The 15,218-nt window shown below is 40.0% G+C and overlaps 1 protein-coding gene across 2 annotated transcripts in view; it reads right to left on the reverse strand.

Annotated features, from left to right (window-relative positions):
* KIF3A (kinesin family member 3A) overlaps positions 1-10,785 on the reverse strand; it is an 86,130-nt gene extending 75,345 nt beyond the window's left edge. For both annotated transcript variants that reach the window (XM_055429518.2, XM_088838836.1), the window contains exons 1-2: positions 10,628-10,785; positions 7,007-7,280 (exon numbers count right to left, since the gene is read on the reverse strand). In XM_055429518.2, the coding sequence (XP_055285493.1) occupies positions 7,007-7,280; positions 10,628-10,633 (280 nt within the window). In that variant the 5' untranslated portion in view covers positions 10,634-10,785. The remainder of the gene's footprint in view (positions 1-7,006; positions 7,281-10,627) is intronic.
* Between the last annotated feature and the right edge of the window lie 4,433 nt (positions 10,786-15,218).

Here is a 15,218-nt window from a genome sequence, read left to right on the forward strand (position 1 = left end):
GAAAAATCATAATATATTTAATATTTATATTATAAACCCTAAAGCAACCACTAAAATGCAACAAAGATACACTGTTATAAACCAACAGGGTAGAATGGAATAATAAAAACACTTGATTAATCTTAAAGAGAACATTAAAAAGAGAAAAAGGGGACAAAGAGAAAACAAACAGCAAGATAACAGATTTACACCTAAGCAAGTAATAACAATAAATAGAAATTGTCTCAATACCCTAATTAAGCAGCAGAGATAAAGTGAAAGTGAAGTCGCTCAGTCGTGTCCAACTCTTCACGACCCCATGGCCTGCAGCCCACCAGGCTCCTCCGTCCATGGGATTCTCCAAGCAAGAGTACTGGAGTGGGTTGCCATTGCCTTCTCCAGCAGCAAAGATAAAACTGGACTAAAACCCAAGACGGTCACATGCTGCTGCACAGAAAACAGCTAACTCAGCAGACCTGAGAAAACTATACTTTCAAAGTCCAGCTCTCAAAATTGACCTTTGGCTGATATCTGGGAATTCAGATTTAGGAAGGGTTCCCACCAATCCCTGACTATTAAGAATGACTCACTATGCCCAAACTGTTTGTATAAATATGGTGGTTTATACTAAACATTTGCTTTTCTTATGAGAGTCTGGGATCTTTGCATGTGCCAAGCTGAGGGTGCCTCCATGAGCAGCCTCCAATAAAAACCTTGGGCACTGTGTCTCTGCAGAGCTTTCTGACATACAACATTCACAAGTACTCTCACAAAGAGAATTAAGTGTATCCTGGGGGTCCACTAGGAGATGATTCTTAAAAGTCTGTACCTGATTTCCTCCAGACTTCAAAACATGCACTTTTTCCCTTTGCTGATTCTTTTCTTCAGTATCCTTTTTGTTCTAGTAACCAAAGCCATAAAAACAACCATATGCTGAGTCCCATGAATCCTCCTAGCAATCATCAAATCTGGGGTGATCTTAGTGACCTCCAGAACAACTACCTACTGGAAATAAACTTTTAATATAAAAACACATATAGGTTAAAAGCAAAAGGATGGAAAAAATATACCATGTTAATTTCAATCAAAAGAAAGCTAGAATGTTTATAATAATATCAGACAAAGTAGATTTTGGAGCAAAGAATACTACCAAGGATGAAGAGAATCATTTAATACTGAAAAAGAGGTTCATTAAGAGAACATAATATTCCTAAGCATTTATGCAGCTACTCACAGAGTTTCAAAATATATGAAGCAAAAACTGACAGATTTAATGACATAGGGAAATACAAGATTAATAGAGAATTCAATACCTGCTTCTCAATAACAGACCAAGTAGAAAATAATTAAGTACACAGAAGATTTGAACACTACCAAACAAATTGACCTAATGGACATTTATAAAAACTCCAACAACAGCAAAAATATACATCCTTTTCAGATACACACACAACACTGAATAATAATAAACCACATTCTGGGCCATAAAACAAAAGATGCAAGTTACACAGAGTATGTTCTCTGACTAAAATGGAATTACATTAGAAATCATAACAGAAAGATGTCAAAACATGTGGAAACTAAGACATGTCTAAATAACCCAGAAATCAAGCGGGAAAATAGAAAGTATTTTTCAGTGCATAAAAATGAAAACACACTATGTCAAAATCTGCATAATGTCACTAACGCAGTACTTAGGGGGTAATTTAGAGCATTAAACGCCTATATTATAAAGGAAAAAAGGTCTCAAAATGATGACTTTGGCTTCTACTTTAAGAAAGAAAAAGATGAAGTAAGAGAAAAAAAGAGATCAAAGACGAAATCAATGAAATTGAAAATCATAAAAATAATGAAGAAAAATTAGTAAAACCAAAAGTTGGTTCTTTGAGAAAATTAGAAAAGACCAATAAAACCTCTTGCCAGATTAATCAGGAGAAAAAGAGAACACACATTACCAGTATCAGGAATGAAAAAGGTTACATCACTACATTCTAACATAAGAACAGAGGATTGATACACACACCTTTCCTCCAATAAAGCCCATAACGTAGATTAAACAAATTCCATTAAAGACAAACTGCCAAAGCTCACTAAAAAAATAAATAAATAAAAAACATAACCTGAGTATTCCTGTATCCATTAAAGAAATTAAATCTGTAGCTAAAAACATTTCCATGAAAAAAATTCCAGGCCTAGTAGGCTTCACTGGTGAATCCTACCAAACGCTTAGAGAAGATATAGTACTAATCCTAGGCAAGTTTTTCCAGATTTCTCAACTCATTCTATGAAACTAGCATTATTCTGATACCAAAACAAGATAAAGACATTACAAGAAAACTACATTACTTACATCCCTCATGGCCACAATTGCAAAAATGTTAAAACATTTTAGCTAATCAAATCTAACATTATACAAGAGGATAATATACCATGATCAAGGGCATGGCCGATTTCACATTTAAAAATGAATCAATGTAATGGACCATATTAAAAACTTTTAAAAATAATTTAAGTGCAAAAAAACTGTATTTGGCAAAATCTGATATACACTCCTGAAAAACACTCTCAGCAAACTAAGAACAGACAGGAACTCACTCAATCTGGTAAAGTGTCTATGAAAAATCTCCAGAGAACGTCACACTGGTAAAAGTATGAATGCTTTCTCCCTAAGATTAGCAACAATACAAAAATGTCCCCCCTTACCATTTCTATTCTACACTATACTGGAGGTTCTATTCCAGTCATGGCAATTCAGGTAACAGAAAGACTGGAAAGAAAGAAGCCGTCCTGTCATTATTTTCAGATGAGCTCTCGGGTGTAGAAAAGTCCTAGGGAGTTTATCCCCCGACAAAAAAAGCCTACTAGAAATAATAAGTTCAGCAAGGCTGCAGTATACAAAATCAATACACAAAAATTAGCTGAAAAACATGAGCTCCCACATGAGAGATCACACCCACCATATTGTCTACACTCAAAAAGACAAATAACAAGTTTTGGCAAAGATATGTGGACATTGGAAATCTCACATATTGCTGATGGGAATGTAAAAATGGTATCGCCATTGTTGAAAACAGACTGGCAGTTACCAGTTTTTTTTTCTGTTTTATTTTTTAATTGAAGGATAATTGCTTTACAGAATTTTGTTGGTTTCTGCCAAACATGAACATGAAGGCAGTTAGCCTTTCGACTCAGCAGTTATATTCCTAGGTACCTAAGAAAACTGAAAATGTATGTCTACATAAAAACTTGTATAATGTTCATAGCAACATTATTCATAAAAGCCAAGAAATGGAAACAACCCAAATGTTCATCAACTGATGAATAAACTATATAGTATATCCAGACAACGGAACATCACTTGGCCATAAAAAAAGAATGAAGTATGGATACATCATGTGAGGACTTCCCTGATGGCCCAGCTGTTAAGAATTTGCCTGCCAATCAACACCAGAGACACAGGCTCAATCCCTGGACTGGGAAGATTCCACATGCCATGGGGCAACTAAACACACATGCCCTAGAGCCTAGGCTCTGCAACAATAGAAGCCACTGCAACTAGAGACAGACCAAGTGCAGCAATGAAGACCCAGTGCAGCCAATAAATAAATAAATCTTTAAAATCATGTTCTTAAGAAGCCAGACACACCAGAACAAATGGTATACGATTCTATATATTAGAAATGCCCAGAAGAGGCAACTCATACACACAAAGTAAGTGATTGCCAGGGTAGGAGAGAGAGAATTGGGAGTAACTGCTAATGGGTACCAGAGAAGGCAATGGCAGCCCACTCCAGTACTCTTGCCTGGAAAATCCCATGGGTGGTGCAGCCTGGCAGGCGACAGTCCATGGGGTCGCTAAGAGTCGGACACGACTGAGCGACTTCACTTTCACTTTTCACTTTCATGTTTTGGAGAAGGAAATGGCAACCCACTCCAGTGTTCTTGCCTGGAGAATCCCAGGGACGGGGGAGCCTGGTGGCCTGCCATCTATGGGGTCGCACAGAGTTGGACACGACTGAAGTGACTTGACAGCAGCAGCAGCAGCTAACGGGTACAGAGTTTCTTTGAGGGGTGATGGAAATGTTCTGGAAACAGATACATGGTCGCATTTATTAAGGTACTAAAACCCCCTAATTTGTGCAGTGTAAAATGGTTAAAATAGTGAACTTATTAGGCTTTCCTGGTGGCCAGGTTCAATCCCTAGGTCATGAAGATCCTCTGGAAGAGGGAACAGCAACCCACTCCAGTATTCTTCCCTGGAGAATTCTGTGGACAGAGGAACCTGGCGGGATACAGTCCCTGGGGTCCCAAAGAGTCAAACACGACTGAAATGACTAATGCTTTACCACTTACTCATGTTATTTAAAATTTATCTCAATTTAAAAAGTCTAAAATAATCTATTGCATTTCTATACATGAACAACGTGCAATTTCCAAAAGAAACTTATGAGAACAATTCTGTTCACAATAAGCATCAAAAAATACTTAAGAAAGTTTACCAAAAGTAGTACAAGATCTGCAATTAAAACTACAAATACTGATGAGAGAAATTAAGATATAAATAGATATATCATTTTCATGTATTAGAAGATTCAATACTGTCAGAATAGTAATTCAACACAATCCCTATCAAAATCCTAGGTGGTTTTGTGTGTGTGTAAATCGACGTGTTCCTAAAACTTTTATATAAAAATGCAAAGGAGCTAGAAAAGTGAAAACAACTTTGACAGAGTAACAAAAAATTAGAAAACATACACTACCTAATTTCAAAACATTTTACAAAGCTATAGTAATTAAAACAGGACAGACATGGAATAGAACAGACAATCCAGAAATAAGCCCACCTATTTGTGGTCAGTTGAATTTGGACAAAAGCACCAAGTTAATTCTATAAAGAATGAGTAGTCTTCTCAATAAATGATGCTGGAACAACTAGATATCCATAAGCAGTTAGGGAAAAAAGGGAGTGAGATAGAGAAAGAAAAAAAAAAAAAACCTCAGACCCTAGATCCAACCAGTTCATTCTAAAGGAGAAAATCCTGGGTGTTCATTGGAGGGACTGATGCTAAAGCTGAAACTCCAATACTTTGGCCACCTCATACGAAGAGTTGACTCACTGGAAAAGACTCTGATGCTGGGAAAGATTGGGGGCGGGAGGAGAAGGGGACGACAGAGAGTGAGATGGCTGGATGGCATCACCAACTCGATGGACATGAGTTTGAGTGAACTCCGGGAGTTGGTGATGGGACAGGGAGGCCTGGCGTGCTGTGATTCATGGGGTCGCAAAGAGTCGGACACGACTGAATGACTGAACTGAACTGAACTTCACATCATATATAAAAATTAAAATGGGCCAGAGGGCTTTCCCAGTGGCTCAGTGGTAAAGAATCTGCCTGCCAATGCAGGAGACACAGGTTCAATCCCAGGTCCAGGAATCTCACATGCTATGGAGCAACTAAGCCCATGTGCCACATCTACTGAGCCTTGACCTCCGCTTAAGGAGATGCCACTGCAATGAGAAGCCTGCAACTAGAGAGTAGCCCTGGCTCACCACAACTAGAGAAAAGCCCATGTAGCAATGAAGACCCAGCGCAGCCAAAAAATGAATAAAATTATTTTTAAGAAATGTAAGATCTAAATGTTTACAACTTCTAGATAAAAACACAGGAGAAAATCTTTGTGGTCCTGGGTTTGGAAAAAATTTCTGACCTATGTCACCAAAAAAGCATGTGATAAAAGAAAAACTGATAGCTAGACTTCAACAAAATATAAAACTTTTCAAAAAACATCACTAAGAAAATGAAAAGACAAGCCACAGACTGGGAGAAATAGTTTCAAATCACACATCTAATCATGAATATGAATCCAATATATAAAGAGCATGACTGAACAATAAGAACACAGGCAACCAAATTTTAAAATGGGTAAAATATTTTAAGAGATATTTTACCAACAAGATATATAAATGACCAATAAGTACACAGATATTTAATGCTGTTAGTCATTAGGGAAATACAATGAGATACCACTACTTATCCTCTAGAACAGCTATAAAGAAGAATGATAATTTAAGAGTTGGTGAGAATGCAAAGAAACTAGAACTCTCATACCATGCTGTTGGGAAAAAAGAAGTACAGTCAACACCATGGAAAACCATTCTGCAGTTTCTTCAAAAGATAAACATACATAAACCACAAGACACAGCAATTTCACTCCGAGGTATCTATCCAAGACAAATTTTGAAACTTATCCACACAAAGACTTAACAAAAGAATGTTCCTAACAGCATAATTTTTAATAGCCAAAAAACTGGAACCATTCAACTCCCCAAAGATCATAAAAGGTGGTATTTTCATGTAACAGAATAAAACTTAACAATAAAAAGGAACTACTGATATATGCCACAACATGGATGACCCTAAGTCAAAGAAAATGTTAGTCGCTCAGTCGTGTCCCACTCTTTCAGACCCACGAACTGCAGCCAACCAGGCTCCTCAGTCCATGAAATTCTTCAGGTAAGAATACTGGAGAATTCTTCAAAGAATTTTCCCAACCCAGGGATCAAACCTAGGTCTCCTGCACTGCAGGCGATTCTTTACTGTCTGAGTCACAATGGTTGGATGACATCACCAACTCAATGGACATGAGTTTGAGCATACTTGATGAGATAGTGAAGGACACGGAAGCCTGGCATGCTGCAGTCCACAAGGTGGCAAAGAGTTGAACACAACTGAACAAGTCAAAGAAAACAGATAAAGACAAAATAGTGTACAATCTAATTTATACGAAATTCTAAAGAAAGGCAAAACTAGACAGAAAGCAGGTCCATGGTTGCTGAGGGCAGGACTGCAAACGGACACAGAAGAACTTACGGGGATGATAAAACTGATGGGGATGGTTTCACAACTGTATGTATTTTCTACAACTCAAACTGTACAATTCAATTATACAATTACAGTGGGTGAATTCACTGGGTATTATTAATAACTTGATAAAAAGTTGCTTAAAAGTAAACTAAAGTACTCACCATTGTAGCCTTCAAGAACAGAATCAATAATAGGTCTGGCAGTTAAGTTATAAACATCTAGTTGTTTACTCTCTGGTCCAAAAACAGTATCAAAAGTAAATGTCTTTGGAGGTTCATTGGAAGAATCAGTCTTATGTACAGTGATCGTTCCCCTCATCTCATCCACACTGACAGCCTGTTTGTAGTACATTGATTTCTCTCTCTCATTGAGGGGCCGGCACCTAACAACCACCTTCACATTATCGCAGCTTTCCGGCTTCTCTGATTTATTGATCTGGTGGAGAAAATATTTACAAATAATGAAAAGAACATTTACTTTTACCTTCAACAGATTAAATTTAAAACCCGAAAAGGCTACTTTGCCACCTCAGTGCCTTGCACACATTGAACACTCCATAATTATTTGTTAAATGTAATTAAAGATCTTACAGATATATAGAAAAACTTATGAAAAGGTATAAAAATAGTTTCTTTTATAATACAAATAAGGGAAGAGGTAATTTAATTTACATTTATAGTTAATGCTATTCAGGCAGAAGATCAGAATCTATAAGAGACTTGTCTTTCTGCACAAAGTCCCTGACTTCCTCTGAGTTTCCTGCCTATAGAAAAACAAATGTGAATGTGGTTAATAACTTTAATCAAGAATCCAGTAGTAGGTCCTCTGTGCCCTCTGAGACTTTCAATTTTCTTTTCCACAATGCATTAGTAAAAAAAATTAATCAAATAATATATTCACATATGGTCTACTTTTTCTATATTAGTGAAAAACGGGAAAAAAAGCCTAATGGCAGAGAAAAAATGTTTTGGAAAAATTTTTTTAATGACTCTACCTTTATGAACATTTGTATACATAAAGTTTCAAACTTTAAAATTCTATGATTAAACATCTATATTAAAATTCAATCCAATTATTAAATAAAATCCAATTATTATCCAGTTTAACAGTTTAGTTGAACAGGTATTAAATTCCTACTCTTTCTGATACTCTTCTAAGCATCAGAGAAACAAACATGAGCCAGTCATTCACAAGGAATAGATGATTATCAATTCAACACACTTCTTTCCATCTCTACTTTCACCACCTTATTCCAGGTTATTATCTTGTCCCGAATTATAAGAGACTCCTAACTGTACTGCTGGGCTTCCCTGGTGGCTCAGTGGTAAACAATCTGCCTGGTAATTCAGGAGTCTCAGGTTCCATCCCTCGGTTGGGAAGATCCCCTGGAGAAGAAAATGACAACCCACTCCAGTATTCCTGCCTGGGAAATCCCAAGGTCAGAGGAGCCTGGGAGGCTCCAGTCCACTGGGTGACAAAGAATTGGACATGACTTAGCAACTAAACGGGCTTCCCTTGTGGCTCAATTGGTAAAGAATCTGCTTGCAATGCAGAAGACCTGGGTTCAATCCCTGGGTTGGGAAGATCCCCTGGAGATGGGAAAGGCTACCCACTCCAGTATTCTGGCCTGGAGAATTCCATGGACTGTCTAGTCCTTGGGGTCACAAAGAGTCGGACACGACTGAGTGACTTTCACTTTCACTTCACTAGCAACTAAACACACTAACAACTGTACTGTTGCATCTGATCAGGTCCCCCTACGGTCTGTTCTCTACGTGGCAGTCAGTTTCAACAAATCTAATTATGTCACTCCCCTACTCAGAACTCTCTGCAATAGTTTCCCACAGGTTTTAGGATTAAAGTCAAAATCCTTACAATGGGCTGTAAGATATGATTCTGGCCCAGGTCCACTTCTCCAGCTTTATTTCACAAGTTACTCTGCTTGGCTTTCTTAGTCACAGCCACACCAGCTTTCTTTTAGGCCTTTTCTTGTCTTCATGCTTCCTCTCACCACACTCCTTTCCAGGTGCTGTTTCTTATGCCTAAAACATACTCCACCCTCTTCGATTACTTTGCAAGAGCTCAGCTCAATAGCTCCTTCACCTGGGAAGACTTCCCTGACTAGAGTTGACCTAATATAGGTCCTGATAGCACCATTCTTTCTCCTGCATTGGTTACAATTTTACTTTTTTTTTGGCTTCTTATTTTATTGAAGTCTGTGTCTGTATCTAAATGAGAAGTTCCAAACAGGTACTCAGTCAAGGGACTAAATTTAGCCCACAAATGTCTTTTGTTTGGCTCCTATTATCTAAAAATCTTTTAAGTTAGTTGCTAAAATTTAAAAATTAGAGATCTCATTAAAATAACAATCTCTAGATTCTCTGAAAAAAACAGGTATCTGACATTTGTAAGCAGCACTCCTACATGGCAACATTTAAACAATTCTCCAGTCTGCTTCTATCTATTGTATGCCCACTATCCGCTTCACTTAGCTAAGTGTCCTATCACCGTAAATATGTGTGGTTTTCACCTCTGCCCTACAGGGCAAGCTTTTCTCTTCCCAAGTTCAAGAACCTGGACGGTTTTGCTCAATATTGTATCTCCAGTGCCTGCTGCTGCTAATCGCTTCAGTCTGACTCTCTGCGACCCCCACAGACGGCAGCCCACCAAGCTCCTCTGTCCCTGGGATTCTTCAGTCAAGAACACTGGAGTGGGTTGTCGTTTCCTTCTGTAGGGGAACTTCCCCAACCAGGGACCAAACCAGCTTCTCCTGCATTACCAGAGGGATTCTTTAACACTGAGCCACCAGTGTGGCTGGTGCCCAGTAATAAATTGTTGAAAAAATTGATAATTAAATAGAAAGCAACAAGGAACAAATATTAAGCATTTAATGCTATAAGTCAAGCACTGTCCTTTAAGCCTCCTGCGCATTATCTTATTTCATCCTGATACTCCCATGAGGAAAAGTTTAATTATGCAGGAAAGAAGAACCCAGAAAGATAAATTACCCAGGGCTTCGCAACCGGCCACTGCTCAGGTGTTCTCCATGACCCTATAATGGACTTACGACGCCTGCTTATTAAGTGAACGATAATAATCTGTGAAATCCTACAAGACGAACATACGACCACCCACCACTCACCCCCTCACGTAAATAACCGGCCACAGTTGAAGTGTTCCCCATGACTGGACTTACGACGCCCCCTTATGAAGTCACACGATAATAATCTGTGAAATCCTATAAGACGAACATACGACCATCCACCACTCACCCCCCTCACACACAAAGACATACATTCTGCACTGTAAGCTAGAGCGCCACGAGAGGAATGACAGCTCGAGTCAGAAGCCTGGAGCAGGGGCAGACAACCCGTGCTCTGCTGCCTTCCAGAGCTTGGCTCCGCGACGCAGAGACCCACCGGGCATCCAAGAGCCAACCCTCGGCGGCCGCTCCTAGACGCCCTACCCAGAGAACAGGGCTGGGAGCCAGAGCGCATCCTCTGGCACAGCGCCTTTATGTCAAGCACCCCAGGCCTTTCGGGATCCAGCAGCGACCAAGGTGGCAAGGCCTGCTCCGGGCCCCTCCCAGGGTCGGGTGGACCCCCACATGCCCGGGCCCAACCGCCTGGCTCCCACACCGCTTGGCCCGCCCGGCCCGGCCCCGCCCCGCCCCGCTCCACCCGGGCCGCCCGCCTGCTCCGCGCCTCCATGGTAACGGCCGCGCCACCCGGCCAGGCCGCAGAGATGAGGAGGAACCCCAGCAGCTGAGTGACTCTCCTCACCGGCATTGCGGCTTCCTCCCGTGCCCCGCGGACGTCCCAGCCCGGGGTGCAGTCCAACGACGCCGGGCTCGCGGGAGACGCGGGTCAGAGACTACCGAAACACCACCTCGGCGCACCCAAGACTGCGGCTCCTCTGGCGAGAGCTCGCTGTGCGCAGGCGCACTCCGAACCCGCCCCGCCCCATCCCCGGGCACGAGGCTTCCTCCGCCTCTTGCATTACGCCTGCGCCGGAACTTTCCCAGTCCGTCTCCTAGGAAGCCAGACTGAGGCTGCGCTTGCGCAATGCTGCCATTCAGCTGCCGCTGGAGGTCTGGCCGGATTTGGAGGTGGGCTATCTGGCTACTACCGATGGGGAAGAAGAGGCAGTCGTAGACCGGCAACGCCGCCCGTCTTCTTGGCTTGCTATGTTCTGAATATTATAAACAACGATAGCAATTGTACATTGTGTTTCCTCAGAAGAGCCACTTTACATACGTTATTGTGCTTGATTGCCAATTTGCTTATGACCTGTCTCACCATTAGCTGAGGCACTTTGCCAGTATTCTCACAATTACCTCCAGAGCCTAGAATAGATGCTGGCACAAGGTTGGTTTTCAATAAATATTTGTGAACCTCTCTGCTGAACACCGCTCTGCTTGGACAATAAACATTTCAAGTTTATCATGTCCAAAGTTGAAACGTTGATTCCCACTTCCTATCGCCTACTAGTACCCACGCCACACCTGTTAACTATAAAATAAACAGTTTAAAAAGCCCACCACAATAATGTAAGCTGGATTCTGACAGTTGATCAGGTTAAAACCGCAGTCTTTTTCTCTCATACTTAATATCCAATTTTTCTATAGAACTAGAACTAGTTGTCTCTGTCTCAGAAGTAGAACCAGAATCTGACCACTTTGAGCACCACATCTCTCGCCTGCGTTACTAAACAGCTCAGAACTGGTTTCTTTGCAGTGCATCCTTGCCCATCCTAGTCTATTTTCAACACAAGAGGCAGAGTGCTGGTGTTAAAATGAGTCAGATACTGTTGGTGGCTCAACAGCAAAGAATCCGCCTTCCAATAAAGGAGATGGAGATTCTATCCCTGGGTGGGGAAGATCCCCTGGAGAAGGAAAGGGCAACCTACTCCAGTAGTCTTGCCTGGGAAATTCCATGGATAGAAGGGCCTGGCGGCTACAGTGCATGGGGTGGCAAAGAGTCTGACATGGCTTAGCAACTAAAACAACACTGCCTTCATTCATAACCTACCAGTGATTTCTCATCTCCCAGCATAAAAGTCACAGGCCCTCTCCCGGTTTCCTGCAATCTTCCTCTTACTCATTGCAAGCTATCCCTCTCACACCAGCTGCACTTGGCCTCCTTGATTCATCTGACCTTGCAGGCATGGTTTCATGATAGAATACAAGCCCTTTTATGCTTGCAGTAGGAGCTAATAAAAATTCTTAGTGTCAGCATACTGTTGTAAGTGCTTTAATTCCTTTTTAATTATTAATTTAATTCACATAATAACCTTTTGAAATAGATACCATTAGTCATTTTAATAGAAAATAGGAGGAACTATTTCACAGATTTAAAAAACTGAAGCATAGAGCCATTAAGTAACTTGTCCAAGGTCATACATATGGGCATCAACAAAGCCCAGATCCAAAGCCAGGCCCTGCCTAGAAAACTCCTCGCTAAATATTGCCTGACTCCCTCATTGCCTTCAGAATATCTTTGTTCACATATCACCTCCTTAGTGAACCCTACCAATGATCTCTCTACTTCAAATGCCAACCTTCAGAGATTTTCCCAGTGGTACAGTGGTTAGGACTCCACTGTCCAAGGCAGGGGATGCAGGTTCCATCCCTGATCAGGGAACTAAGATCCCACATGCCACACGGTATGGCCAAAAACTAAAAAAGAAAACAAAATTCCTATCTTCAGTCCCAGCCTTGTTATCTTCCCTCCCTACTTTATATTTTTCCATAGTACTTATCACTCTCTGATACATGATAGATACAATATATATCTGCTTTATTGAGATTCACCAATTTATACAATTCAGAGATTCTTACTATATACAGAGTTGTGTGACCATAACCACAATCGATTTTAAACATTTTCATCACACCCAAAAGAAACACTTATAGCTATCACTCCCCCTTCCCCCTTGCAACATCCCAGCCCTAGGCAACCAGTAATCTACTTTCTGTATCTATAGTTTTGCCTAGTTTGGACTTATCATATAAATGGAATTATATAATATGTAACCTTCTGTGAAATGATGTCTATCACTTAGAATAATATTTTCAAGCATCATCCCTATTGTAACACATAACAATAATCCTTTACTTTTTATGGCTGAATAATATTCCATTGTATGAATATACCACATTTTTATCTATTTATTAATTGATGAACATTTAGGTTGTCTCTACTTTTTGGTACTATGGATAATGCTGCTATAAGTTCTTGTGAACATGTTTCATTTCTCTTGGGTATATACTACAAGTGAAATTGATGGATCATTTAGTAACTCTAATGTTCAACATTTTGAGGAACTATCAAGTTGTTTTCCAAAGTGGCTGCACCACCAACTATGTAAGAGGATTTCCATTCCCACCAGCAGTGTATGAGGTTTATAATTTTCTCTACATCCTCGCCACCATCTGCTGTTGTCTTGAATTGTTTATTATGGCCATCCTGCTGATGTAAAATAGCATCACATTGTAGTTTCTATTTGTACTTCCTTGATGATTAGTAATGTTGGACATGATTTCAGACACTTTTTGACCATCTGAATATCTTCTTCAGAGGAATGTCTAATCAATTTTTTGCCCTTTTCATTATTAAGTTGTTAGAATTCTTTATATATTATAAATACAAGTCTCTTCAGATATATGATATACATGTGCTTTCTCCTATTATGTGTGTTGTCTTTTGAATTACTGGATGCTGCTCTTTGAAGCACGAAAGTTTTAAATTTTGATCAAGTCCAAAATTTTCTTTTGTTGTTTATTTTCTTGTGCATTTGGTGCAAATCTAAGAAACCACTTCCTAACTCAAGACATGAAGATTTTCTTTTTTAACAGTTTTCTAGTTTTAGCTCTTACATTTAGATCTATGATCTATTTTTAGTTATTTTTGTATATGATATGTTATTTGGATCCAGTTTCATTCTTCTGCACGTGAATATTCATCTGTCCTATCACCATTTGCTAAAAAGAATGTTCTTTCCCCCACTGAATTATTGTAGCAACCTGGGCAAATAACAATGGTCATAAATATGAGGGTTGATTTCCAGATTCTCAATTCAATTCCATGGATCTATATGTCCATCCAGGACTATACTGTCTTGATTACCATAGGCTTATAGTAAGTTTTGAAATTAGATACTACGAAGCCTATATATCTGCTTTTTCAAGTTAGTTTTGGTCATTCTGAATTCCTTGGTTGTTCATAGGAATTTTTAAAACACCTTGTTAGTTTAGATCTATGATCTATTTTCAGTTATTTTTGTATATGATATGATACAGGGATCAAAAAGACAGCTAGAAACTTAACAGGGATTATGTTGAATTGATAGACAGTTCTGGAACTATTGCTATTTTAATAATTTAAATCTTCCAGTTCATAAACATGGAATGTCTCTCCATTTATTTAGATCTTCTTTAATTTCTTTCAGTAGTGTTCTGTAGTTTTCTGTAGCATACACACATATTCCCCAAGGGTAACCACTATCTTGACTCTAACATTATAGATAACTTCTTTATGCTTTTTATAAATGAAATCATACAGTATGAATTTTTTATCTGTCTTCCAACATTCAATATTATGTTTATAAGATTCTTCCTTATCGGGTGCAGCAGTTCATTCTTTTTCAATGTGGTATAGTATCCCCTGTATCGTGTGACTATGCCATAATTTGTTTATCCAATTCAACTATTGATGGACATTTGGATTGTATCCAGTTTAGGGCTATTACAAATAGTGCTTCGATGAACATGTAGGTTCACATATGCATTTCTGTTGGACATATATCTAGGAGTGAAATTGCTGGGATTTTCATATATTCTACTCAAGCTTTCCTCTTTCCTGACTAGAATATAAGTTCCATCTCTCTTCTATTCACTGCTATTTCCAGCGCCTAACACATTGCACGGAGAAGGCAATGGCAAGCCACTCCAGTACTCTTGCCTAGAAAATCCCATGGACGGAGGAGCCTGGTAGGCTGCAGTCCATGGGGTCGCTACGAGTCAGACATGACTGAGTGACTTCACTTTCCCTTTTTACTTTCACACATTGGAGAAGGAAATGGCAACCCACTCCAGTGTTCTTGCCTGGAGAATCCCAGGGACGGGGGAACCTGCTAGGCTGCCGTATATGGGGTCACATAGAGTCGGACACGACTGAAGTGACTTAGTAGTAGTAGTAGTAACACATTGCAGCCTTCAATAGATAACCTTCTCCAGAGCGGCTTGCTCACCAGCCACCCCACCCCGGCTGGGTACTCTGCGCCTGGGGCTAGGGCTTTAGGTGCGGAAGAGGGGCTCAGTGGGTGGGCGTGGGGTGGAGTAAGAGGATCCTTCACCCACCTGCGCGCTTTCCC

Source organism: Moschus berezovskii, chromosome 8 (assembly GCF_049115385.1).
Source record: "Moschus berezovskii isolate FMDL1 chromosome 8, NW_MosBer_1.0, whole genome shotgun sequence".
Classification (NCBI taxonomy): Eukaryota; Metazoa; Chordata; class Mammalia; order Artiodactyla; family Moschidae; genus Moschus; species Moschus berezovskii.